Below are 12,843 nucleotides of genomic sequence, written 5' to 3' on the forward strand. Positions count from 1 at the left end.
CTGAACAAATTATAAAAGTGGCTTTCGAATATGCTGAAAAATTGAATTTGAAGCACAATATTAATCAGTCTTCAAAAATGGCTGGACGCGATTGGTTGCATGCATTTATGACCAGACATAACATTTCTATTAGAAAACCTGAGGCGACCAGCATAAACAGAATAACAGCTTCTAATAAAACCGAAATAAGTCTGTTCTTCGAGCTACTTGGCCAGCTGATGGAGAAACATAGATTTGTTCCAAAAAATATTTATAATAGCGACGAAACGGATATTTCAACAGTTCAAACTCCTGGAAAAATTCTGGCTACCAAAGGACAGAAGAGAGTGGGATCGATAACCAGCAGGAAAAGAGGAAAAAACATCACTTTGATGTGTGCTATGAGCGCTGCTGGCGGTTACATTCCACCGATGTTCATTTTCCCCAGGAAAAGGTTGACTCATCTGCTCGAGAAGGATGGTCCAGCAGGAGCGCTTTACAAATGCTCGGACAACGGTTGAATTAATGAGAATCCGGAAGTATTCACAGAAGAACATTTCTTCGCTGCAGAAACTCTTCAATCTGAGACTATTGTAATCCAAGACTGCAATGGAACTCTCGCAGCTACCAGCATGATTCCCAGCACATCAAAATAATTTCACTCACCAGTTCCGAGTACTTCAAAACAAGTTTATCCACCGGTTCTTGGGATGTCTGAACGAGTAGGCCCACTTGATTCTGAACCAGATATTATATCACCAGCAGCTGGCACGTCGAATCAAATTAGTGCTGATTTGATAAAGTTGCCAGATAAAACACCTGTTATGAATACAAGAAAAGGCCAAAAGAAGCACCATGCTACAATTTCAACTTCAATGCCAATCAAAGGAAAGCTGTTAGAAAAAGAAAATAAGAAAATGAAAAAATCAGGGGATAAAGAAAAAGAAAAGAGATGGAAAGGTAAAGGTCAGGGAAAAAATACTACAGTACAGCGCGAAAATGCAAAGCGCCAAGTACTACAAGAAGCAAATGGAACTTCTGTATCAGATGTTAACACTGGCGCAGAAGATGCTGGAAACAGATGCCTGGTATGCAACAATTTTCGGAAGAATAACGAGATGTGGTTCAGATGCACCTCATGTGGGCTATGGGCTCACGCGAAATGCACTGGGTGTAACTCAGCTGAAGGTTATGTCTGCGATATGTGCTAGATTTTCTTTGACTCCGATTACTCCCAGGGTGACCACCATTAATTTCATGTTGATGTATTGGGAGTCAAAACTGTTTTTTTTTATTAATTTTATAATATCCATAGTTGATTGCCAGAGTGACTGATAATTATTTCTAGTGATAGTTAATTAAGTATATATGATGTTTGAAGGCGGTTGCAATAAATAGTTTGTTCATGATTACTCTTTTATTCGAGTTCTCGCTTAAGTGACCCCCATTACCCTCTATTACTCTACCTTTCAACGTGTGATTCCTTACACCGACGATAAGAAGTGACGATAAGAAGTGAAAATCGATTGTCCGGCCTCGCGGTTTGAACCACCGGTTCACACAACGGTGGTTTGAATGAGTGAAGCAAATCAGTCACTTCAACCCACCAGGCTAGCGTCCCACCGATAAATGTGAATAAATCATGTCCAATGAGTAATAAACTGTTATTTTATCAAAGTATTACTTACAGTATTGAAAGTGCTGGCATATATGGGTTGTCTAACTATGCCAGACGAAAACATTTGAATCGCTCCATGGCACAGGTACACCGTGTATGTTAATCTACTCAATATAACTAATGGAGACCAACTAAGTATGGGACCCACCCAGTCTGAAAAATATAAATAATATATTTGAATATCCATGATGAAAGTAGAAAATACTGAATGTTCCTCATATAATCAAATTCAAATGATTGAAATACTTGTTTTCAATAAAACACATTTCTCAGACAAGTTTTGTCACGAAAATAATTATTGTAATAAAACTGTTATTGGTATTTAATGAGCCACAGCTATTTCAGTCGCTTATAAAATTCAGCATCATACCAATAACTATCAACTATACCATTTAGTACATTATATTTCTTTCGAAATTGATCCTGTTTTAGTGGATAAAAGGCATATAATACTGGTGAAAGCCATTCATGAAATGAATTTGATCAATACGATTTTTTTCCGATGATGATGTTTATGAAATGAATGAAACTGTATCATTATCGAATTCAAAATAATACAAATGAATGCGAAAAAATCATAATGAGTTGCTGAATTTTCCATTTGGGATTTGATTTGATTTGATTCCTGTATATATGAACATTCCTGCGAGTTGAATTTCATATCAATACTCTTTCATATATTAAGTTGTGTAGCGTTTTCATATAAATTATCTTTTTTTATTCCATTACGATATACGGATATTTGAAGTACAATCCAAATAAAGGTGATTCGTTTCCTTTCAATGTTCATAATTCAAAGTTGTTGTTTCAGAGTAATTCATCCGTCCAGATATCAAAAATAAAATAATTAAAAAAATACATTAAATGGTTTCATTGAAAAAAAAGATAATAATGATGCAGACAATGTACTACAAACTAAAAAATAATTCGAAGGGTCCTAGGTCGCAGTCATCATACCACACTCCTCAGCAGTCTACGGTATTGATAGTATTTACATATTTACTCAGGTTACGCTACGCCCAACAATTTTATTATTTTTTTATCTGATCAACACCGTAAATTGCTGAGGAGAGTGGCGTAATGACTGCTACCTAGGACCTTCCGAATTGTTTTTTAGTACACAATCTACATCATCTTTTATTTTCAATAAAACCGTTCAACATATTTTTTTCTACTTATTTTATTTTCAAGTTCATAGTTTTTGATGTTGTTACTCAATTCTTTAAATTTCGTTCAGTTTATTTAGTACCTCAGTATCACAATCTTGTATGCAATCTTCCACTTTGTAACTGAGGACACCTTAAATTACCACCTTTCAGAAAATGCATAACTATTCTACTAGTCGAGTCCTGTCATTTGATACCCATTTTGAGGTATCTGTGAAAAAATATGTAATCCGCCACTTTTTAGCTGTGGCCATTTTGAATTTGTATTTTTTTCGAAGTTTCATCTTAGGTTAGGTCCAAAGTGAGTGTTCCATTCGACCCTTCGCCGCAACCCTCAAGGGTTTAGTGTGGCTCACACCTGGCGCATAAATTAGTCTGAATTTCACCAATGCCATGAGGTATGTTGGCTTTGAGGAATACTGTGGTTTGCGGCTCATTTGCATACACCTGCACCTTAAAAAAAACCAACAAGAAAAGGTCTAACAGGGTCAAATCGCATGATATAGGAAACCAGTTCACGTCATTCCACGTGGGATAGGTTAGGTTAAGTTAGGTCCAAATTGAGTGGGTCTATTCGACCCTCCACTGCAACCCGCAAGGGTTTATTGTGGCTCACACCTATTCACACTCAACCAACTAAACCCAGCTTCTCAACGAAGCCGATTAGTTTGTATGGTGAGTGGTCTTTTATGTCAGATGGTAGGAGTACGGCTCTGCCAAATTCTTAAAACCTGATTCAGTCTCCAGCGAGGCAGGCACAAAGTATATGCTCTGCTGTTTCATCGTTAATAAGGTCAAGGTGCAAGATTCACACCTTGATACCCGGGACAACCTTCCCATATGAGGGTTTTTGCACGTCAGCTACACCTGACGATGCCCTATATTCAACCGTGCAGGGCTTTTTCGCCTCTGGTTTTGGTGAATCATCACTTGAGCGCAAACTTTTGCTAACCTGCTCATGGGGGGTTAGTTCCTCTACCTGAGACGCCACTCAAGAATTTGGTGCAAGGCAGTTTTATAAGGTACCCCACTCTTGAGGAGACGACTCAGTCATTTCCTGGCTGCACCACCCAACCTTTTTTTGGGTTCAGTTATTAGATCAGGAGGTGGAGAGTTGAGAAGCTCTCGCTTTTGATTTGAATTTACAGGGAGGTCAGTTGGAGTCGTAAGCTCGACATTCATCTCCTCTGTAGACTCAGCGTTAGAAAGAATGTTTAAGTCTACTCTGTCCATGAATTTCGAACTGTACTACCATTCTACTAGTCAAGCCTTGTCATTTGATATCCATATTGTGGTGGTTGTGAATCCGACTTTTTGTAGCTGTGTCCATCTTGCATTTACAATGATCCAAAATTTAATAAATCGTATTGTTATCAAAACTAAATGTGTGTACCAATTAGATCAATCTGTTAACAGGAAGGTGGTCAAACTTCAACTACTGAATTTGATACAAACAAACAAACAAAGAGGGGGCAAGCTAAATGAAACCGTTTTAAAAATATGTGCATAATCTAATATATTTGTTAGTAGTTTCATCGATATATCTTTTTTTTCTTGAGAGAACTGGAAAGTATTTTTCCAAAGGTAAATTTCCATGGGAATTTGAATTTACGTACTCATAATTGAATTGTTCATAGACCCAAATAGTAGAATCTGATGAATCTCAAATCAACACGCTAAATACAGAGTTATAACAGTACAGTACCTACGGTATCAAAAAAAAAATTGTGAAAGAGTAAAACGTAGCTTTCGAAAAGATATACAGACTTTATGATAAATTCAAATGTTAATTAAACCAGAATAATTCGTGTTTGAGAATGGACGAATACAAAATATATTTTCCGAATGAAACAACACTTCCAATATTATCTAGTGCAAATTTGTTATGAGACTTTATTGAATACAACTTACACCCGTAACCAGAAGAAATGGCAATTAACATCCACGCTATGCCCAAACTCCAGCATAAATGATGCATTGAAGCATAGAGTGCTGAAAACCAAGTGGGAACTTGCATAACATAGAAAATGAACGAAATATGAAGCGACAAAAATAATAAAGGGACAGTGGCTATCCATCCAAATCTGACCCATCTCTTTGGTATCTTGTAGTTATCAAGATTCATCCTATACTTCACGTATCCAGCCATAACTCCGACAAAGTAGGACGATGATCTCATATGTCCTGGAATATAAACTCTAAGGAATGTGCTGTCTGTACTTGGAGAAAGTAGAATTCTGTAACAAAATAAATATTTGGCTGGGATCACCTACAACAGAAATAATACGCACCATAAAATTTATCATTTTATTCAAAGAAATAGTGAGTGAGGAAATAATTTCGCAAAATTGTACATCTGTAAGGAGAATAGAAGGAATATGTCAAGTATTCGGGAAGCCACTCAATCAACGATGTATCACGGTGCATATAATTTAAGTACGCCACACAAAGTATGGAGAACAGACGTTTCGAAAATGGATAACGATGATTTCATTGTTGCACGAGGGTGACCTGTAAAGTTTACGATCTAAAAAAGGTACAAGACATTTTTCTTTTTTTTTTTTCAACTTTCAACATAGTCTCCTTTCAACTCTACAGACCCCTACCAGCGATGCTGGTAACCTAACCTAACCTAACCCGCTCTGTAACCCGTCCAAATAGTACTCGGCGTTTTTCTCTGCAAAATAATTGTTCATGGAAGTGATTTCCTCTTCATTTGACAAAAATCTCTGTCCTCCGAGCGCAATTTTAGATATAAAAGCAAAAAGAAGTCGCTTGGGGCTAGATCTGCTGAGTAAGGCGGACGGTCAAGCAGTTCAAACGGTAATTCGTGGATTCTCGAAAACACAGTTTTGTTGATTCTGGACCTGATTCACCCATTGCAGTCCCCTGTTTGAACTATATTTCTGTTTCGGGTGTATGATGGTATATCCAAGTTTCATCTACAGTAATTAATCGGCGCCGAAATTCGGATTTATTGCAACCAAACGGCGCCAGTATTGGAAATGTTCATTCGTACACGTTTTAGGTATGATATGAGCAAACGCGGCACCCAACGAGTGGAAAGCTTTCTCATATTCGAAAGTTGATTTACCATGTGACAAAAACGTGACATGTTACTAACCTGTGCTATCTCTCTCACTATAACTCAGCGGTTGTCTAGTAACATTTGGGAACTTTGGCGATGTTTTCGTTCGTATTTACACATCAACTCTCTCAAACGACTGTTACAGAACAACTGGGTAAAACTTTGGTGAGTAACTGCGTCAACGGATGAGTAACGAAATTTACTAGATTTATTCACGAGTGCTGCTATCTTCATGTTGCAGTCAGAAACTTTTCAGACCACCCTCGTGAATGCAAAATTCGTTAATTATGTTCAGTGCAAGTCACCAAACATCACAAAGTTATAGTAAATAAATGAAACATTAAAAACAATCTTAAAATAATAATTGAATGTACTCGTTTTAAATTATATTTCAAAGTTTGTGGAGAAATTATTAATTTATTGAAACACCATAACAGTACTATTGATTCAGTATGAAGGTGAGTAAAGACATAAATTTCAGCAGATTGTCAGCACGTATGTCTGAAAATATGACGCAGAAATTTAGTTTTTTTGAATTCCGTAAATGACACCGCGGAAAAAGTTTTCGAGTGAGATAAAGAGGCAGTGAGATTACCCATAGGCCATTGAACAAATAACTCTCTATTGATTTAAAAGAGCTGCACAACTAACGGTAACTTCAAAAATTAAAAACTATATGAATATGAAAGAAATGAACTGAAGATGAAAAGATTGATCAATGGTTGATAAAAGACAAAATACGCTGATTTCCGACATTCAGTGGAATCCGGGGAATGAGAAAGTGATTTCTTATCAAAAAAATTCTAGGTCTCAATTGATTCACTAGATTGAGGATAATTTTCAGACACGGACGGGTCACTCTATGCTTTCACCAAACAATCTTATTTCAAAAATGTGGAGAGTACACTGTACAATACACTGTACTGTACTGTACACTCACCAATTAAAATGGTCTTGCAGTGTGTAATAAATGCTGTGATTAATAACCATACCATTCATTTATACAGGCCGTTTCTTTTAGCATGTGGTGACATTACTATATTCTAAACCGTAACAGATACGGAGACGTTTGAATGGGAAAAAAGTAACTGTCATCGGGAACAATACAATGGTCGAAGAAAATTTACGAGGACTCTCGCCGTCCTCGAGTCATACGGGGAAAACCAAACATACCTTTTTTGGTTTTTTTCGAATGGAATTATTAATTCGGAGATTATCATAAAATGGGATTTTTTTTTATTGTATTCGAAGTGTACTATGACGATGTAATAATAAATATTCTTTAAAACATTTCGTGTCAACATGGCCACTATCAATTTTTTTTTGATATTGTCCTGTCTTTTTCATTACAGATATTGATAAAGCAATTATAGCCTTTCATTTGAAATAACTACCATCATCAGTGACAATAATTTTAAATTACGGTCCTGTCATTACTTCATTGTAAATTGTTTCGATTTCTTCAAAATATAATTCATACAACCCAATGAATTCGACAGGTAGGTACTCTAACACAATGAAAATCCCTACTTTTTCGTTTTGGAAATTTTATTTTTCACGAGAAATTGCCCACGAAATGGAGATTTCTCTAAAATCCATCAGAACTATTTTGAAAAAGAATAAACATAAATTCTACAGGAAAGGCAAAGCTCATCGACTCAATGAAAGGGAGTACGGAAGTAGAGTACGATTTGCGAAGTGGTTGAGAGGTAGAAATAGGCAAGTTGGAAATATTTGTAAAAAAATAATATGAACGGACGAATCAAAATTCACCAACAGAAATATGTGGGAACAAACATCCTTGGCCCTTTTTTTCACAATGACAATTTGAATAGTGAAATGTATCTCCATTTTCAATTCAATGAATTCGATGGCTACTTAGATGAATTGCTACCGAGTATCCTTTAGATTTTTTCGTCTGGGGATACATAAAGGATAAAGTTTTTTCAACACCAAATACAGATGTCGACCATCTCAAACAAAAAAAATGCATCTATTAGTATTACACCTATTATGCTATAAAATTGGCACAGAAATTGTCTGGACCGACAACTTATATGCATTCAAAAATTCGAGCATTTAATGTGGATTGCCATGTAGCTTTTATTTTCCGTATTGGTTTAATTTTTCCCAAAAGTTCATGATAAAATAAATTGTTTTTCTGTTTGATTGTTGTCACTGATGATGGTGGTTATTTCAAATTGAACGCTATAAAAATATCAAATGTAATATACCCTTGGATTGTGAATGTATCGATTTATCAATATCTATAATAAAAAAGACATGTCCATATTTAAAAAAAAAAGTTGATGATGGTAATGTTAACACGAAACGTTTTATCGAATACTCATTATTACATCTTCATAGTTCATTTTAAATACAATAACATTTTCTTTTCCATTTTTTGATATCCTCCGAAATAACAATTTCATTCGAAAAAATCGAAAACCGGCATTTTTGGTTTTCACCGTATAAATCGAGAAGGACGAGAGTTCCGTAAATTTTTTTCGATCACTGTATTGTTCCCGATGACAGTTACCTTTTTTCCCATTCAATCGTTTTCGTATCTGTTACGGTTTAGAATATAGCCACATGTTACCATATGATAAAAAATCGACCTGTATAGAATCATAAGCAATATTTCATTCTTCATTTTGCTTTCTGCTCGATACTTACTTCACATACAGGAGTAAAACAGGAAGTTCATCAAACTGATATACAGTGATGAAAACGGTGATGATTGAAGCAAAGATGAGTACAAAAATGGTTAGGACTCCTGCGATCGATTTCTTGTACAAAATGAGACAAATTATAGGAACTACCAAGAATGCGTTCATGTCGCATGCCATATACCAAGACTGAAACATGCACTGAAAAATAAAATTTCATTAAAGTATCGTGATATAGAGAGGATTAAAATTATTGACAAAATACTTTGGAAAATCACATAGTCTAGAAGTTTCGGGATATTTTTTTCAATCTTTTGTTGTTAGCAAGTAATCGATCAAAATCTATACTTCAAATCGAATATTCACAATTTTATATCAAAAAAATTAATACATTAATAGCTCATTACAAAAATGTAATTGAAAAAAACGTGAGGACCTTTTTGGTCTCAAAGTAAAGGTATCAAAGTTGTAAACAACAAGTTATGAGAAATACAAAAAATACGCGTCAATAATGAAATATTTATATTATTACAGCACACATTGGTTACTGAATTCTGCTATAATCATATGAACACATTTGCTTTACTGTTCAGATTTTCAGTTAGTAGCACAAACTAGCTATGATTTTAAACTTGAAATAAATATTGACACATGACTACTAGGACTGGATATTTCATATTTGTTTGGTAATTTTCTGTTGGATACAATTATCATTCAGAAAAATTCATTCACATATTTCGACATCATTTTTGTTATTTTCAGTTCTATAAGAGATTGTTTCACTCCAGATCAGCTCATATATGGAAATAATGTTTTTCATTCTCTGTTAATTTTCAACGTACTCAGATAACATTGTGAAATTTTGACGAAACAGATACTGAAACCATTTTTTCATTTGACGGTCGATGTTGAACTTTGCAATTACCCGCCGCGCCGTAAAGATTCAAATTGATCTTTGAATAGGTTCTTTTTATTTGGCACTTTCTTCTTCGACTCATGTTTTCAATATTCATGAACTTCTTTAGTTTTTTTGTCATCAGCATATTTCGATTGTATGCTTTTTCTGTGAGAAAGCAAAACACAGAAGTATCGAAATGTTGGAAATAACTTTATAGTTTATCCTGCGGCTGTAGGAACTTTTGGTTTATTTGGCCCCTCATTTTGTTAATGAAATTGGCAGAAGGATGACTGAAACTGAAAAAAGAATATGTACCACCTTTCTGATCCAAAAAATTAGTTCAGCTTACAGCGTGGTAATTCAGCTTTTGTTTTTGGCACCATTCCATCATCACATTCACTAGATGAAATTTTTCTTCATCAACCTCCCATATTTTTTGTGATAGTTTTCATAAGTTCCCACCAGTAGATACAGAGAAATATGAACAACTTCTAGAATCATCTTCTTCTACCAAATTAAAAACGCCAGCCATATCTAATTCAGTTTTGAGCAGATTAGCTTCGAATCTTTTATCACACCGATCCAATGAAAGGGCGAATCATCGTATCCGTGATTACCCAGAAGACGACAGCAGTGGCAAACGTAGTATCAACAGTTACAACACTAGATCAGTGATACATTCTTCAGTCGGAACTCCTGGGTTTGATGGGTTGAACAATATTGAAAATCCTTTTTCATGAGCAGTGTTATCCAGTGTTTATCAAACACAACATGGTTGCTGGAATATTTAAAAAAGGATACATATATGGAAGATATCAATACTAGTATTTCTAGAATGAAAGGAGCTTCAATCAAAGCCTTCGCAAAAGTTATCAAGGAATTGTGGTCAGAAAATTCATCTGTTAGAATAATAAACACTGCCTAATTTGAAAGTCAGATTCAAATATTTGTCCCTAGATTCGTAGGTTCTGCCCATCAGGATGCCCAGGAATTCCTTCGCTATCTTTTGAAAGGTTTATAAGAGGACCTCAATGAAATTACTGAGAAATCTAAACCTACCTTAACGGAGATTGATGAAAAATTGAGCGACAGCGGAAAAGCACAAGAGTCCTGGCTGAGATATTTGAACATGAACAACTCTAAGATTGTAGACAACTTCATTGCTCAATCACTGCACTATGAAGTGCACAAACTGTGGACACTCATCAGTAAACTTCGATACTTTCTGGGATTTTTCTCTTCCCATACCACATAAGCCAATTGAGTTTGTCACATTGCTTGGATTCCTTCACAAGAGAGGAAATTCTGGATAGAGATGAAAAACCAACCTGTTCGAGGTGCAAAGAAAGAAGAAAATGCACAAAGTCCCAATCAAACTATAAGTTTCCCAGTATTTTAGTAATTCATTCAAAAAGATTTCATTCAAGAAAAAGATTCAGAGGTGAATTATATGTTGCCATTGACTTTCCTTTAGAAAAATTATATATGAGCATTTATGCAGCAGACAATGTGGCTCCTTGTCATTATAATCTATATAAACTTTCGAATCACAAAGGGACTACTCACAACGGGCATAACACATCATATTGCAGACACCCTTATAGTGGCATGTGGCATGAATACAACGATTCACACGTGTCCCCAATTTCACCAAAATCGCTTGTGAGTGAGGAGGCATCTGTCCTCTTTTATGAACAGGGGGGAACGAAGCAGCACCTTTGAGGTGTTTTTTTTCATAAACTAAATTCTGGTTATTGATTTTTCCGATGCTGGTGCAGGTGTTTTCAGTCGCAGACCCAGGACAGAGTTATCTACCTGCCTGGGAACTTATGCGACTGTATTTCAAGCGGAAATTTATGCTATTGAGAGATTGGATAAATCCAACCTCACTCACAAGTCGATAAAAATATTCTCGGACAGTCAAGCAGCGTTGGAAGCTCTTGGCTCCTACCAAGCAACGTATAAATTGGTAGCAAACTGCCAAAAAAGACTCTCCTCGATAGGAAGACTAAACAGATTGTCTCTGGTCTGGATTCCTGGCCATACTGCCCTGGAAAGCAATGAAGCTGCTGACTCTTTTGCAAAGGAGGGTGTCGCCTCTGTCTGGAAAATGATTAAACTGCAGAGCATATACTTTATGCCTGCCCCGCTGGGGACCGAATCAGGTTCTTTGAGTTCCGCAGATCTGTACTCTCACCATCTGACCTGAAAGACCACTCACCATACAAACTATTCGGCTTCGTTAAGAAGCTGGGTTTATTTAGCCGAGTGTGAATAGGTGTGAGCCACAATAAACCCTTATGGGTTGCGGTGGAGGGTCGAATAGACCCACTCACTTTCGACCTACCTACCTACCTGGTTATTGATTGATATTTCATGATTTTTCTGCTTTGATCAGTGTAAAAATTAATTTTTGTGTTAAATTCATATTTCACCCTCAATCCTCAATATGTTTTTGATAATATATATCCCAACCTTCTCACTTACATAATTTTTGGTATCATAATAATTATTAATGAACAGAAGATTTGCCCACCAAACTTTTTGACATTTCTGTTGCTCTACGCCAATTCTCTCTTGCCATAAAGGTCCATTTCCTAACTTAACGAATAGCGTACAATAGAACGCCAAAATAACAGCATATGTTGGGGCCATTCTGAAAATTTTGACAAAAATTTTATTCAAACGATGATGAAAGCATTATTTTTCTTACCTGATGTATCTGTGTATATAAAGATGAAGAATATTAATTTTATGTTTCATTTTATAGTAGTAGTGTAGCGATAGATACGTTGCTAAAAATCCTGATATTGTGAAGAATGAGTCTACTAAAATGGGGCCATTCAGAATGAAAGTAAGCTCAAACCTGGAATAATACTAAAAATTCATTCGATTCAGTTCCTTCGATTTCTCTCATTTGGTATAGGTTACAAAACTTCAAGTCTATCAATTAAATGAAAACTAATCGTTTGGTTAATGGATGAACAAGAAATGTCCATCCAGCGTGGAATTGAATGAATGAACTTGTGATCTCAAATTACAATGATTCATCATGAATCGCTCAACAATGTCGCCATTTTCATCATATACTTACTTCTTCTATTTCTTCAATATTCAAGACCGCTGCTCCGAAATCGAACATATTCCTATGCAATAATATTATCAATATCATAGAATATACTTTCATTCCTGCTATACAGCTCAAACCATCAACATTGGTTCCAACTGTGGTCAGTTTTTTCATATTTCTTTGGAAGGAAAAGCAAAGTATTGACTTATGGAGTTGGTCTGAAAATTCATAAATACGATTTTTTCCATTAGTTAATAAAAAATCATTTATATTCATCGATCGAACATCGATCGCA

General features: G+C 35.6%; 1 protein-coding gene across 1 annotated transcript in view; it reads right to left on the bottom strand.

The window, feature by feature from the left end:
• Positions 1 to 12,843, bottom strand: part of LOC111510456 (nose resistant to fluoxetine protein 6) — a 53,854-nt gene that overhangs the window by 11,791 nt on the left and 29,220 nt on the right. Inside the window, exons 5-10 of the mRNA XM_074170820.1 lie at positions 12,573 to 12,766; positions 12,192 to 12,355; positions 11,966 to 12,134; positions 8,588 to 8,781; positions 4,735 to 5,060; positions 1,668 to 1,810 (exon numbers count right to left, since the gene is read on the bottom strand). Of these exons, the coding sequence (XP_074026921.1) occupies positions 1,668 to 1,810; positions 4,735 to 5,060; positions 8,588 to 8,781; positions 11,966 to 12,134; positions 12,192 to 12,355; positions 12,573 to 12,766 (1,190 nt within the window). The remainder of the gene's footprint in view (positions 1 to 1,667; positions 1,811 to 4,734; positions 5,061 to 8,587; positions 8,782 to 11,965; positions 12,135 to 12,191; positions 12,356 to 12,572; positions 12,767 to 12,843) is intronic.

The sequence above is a fragment of the Leptinotarsa decemlineata genome, unplaced genomic scaffold (assembly GCF_025532065.1).
Source record: "Leptinotarsa decemlineata unplaced genomic scaffold, Ldec_3_MD MMD2_tig00000008_RagTag_RagTag, whole genome shotgun sequence".
Classification (NCBI taxonomy): Eukaryota; Metazoa; Arthropoda; class Insecta; order Coleoptera; family Chrysomelidae; genus Leptinotarsa; species Leptinotarsa decemlineata.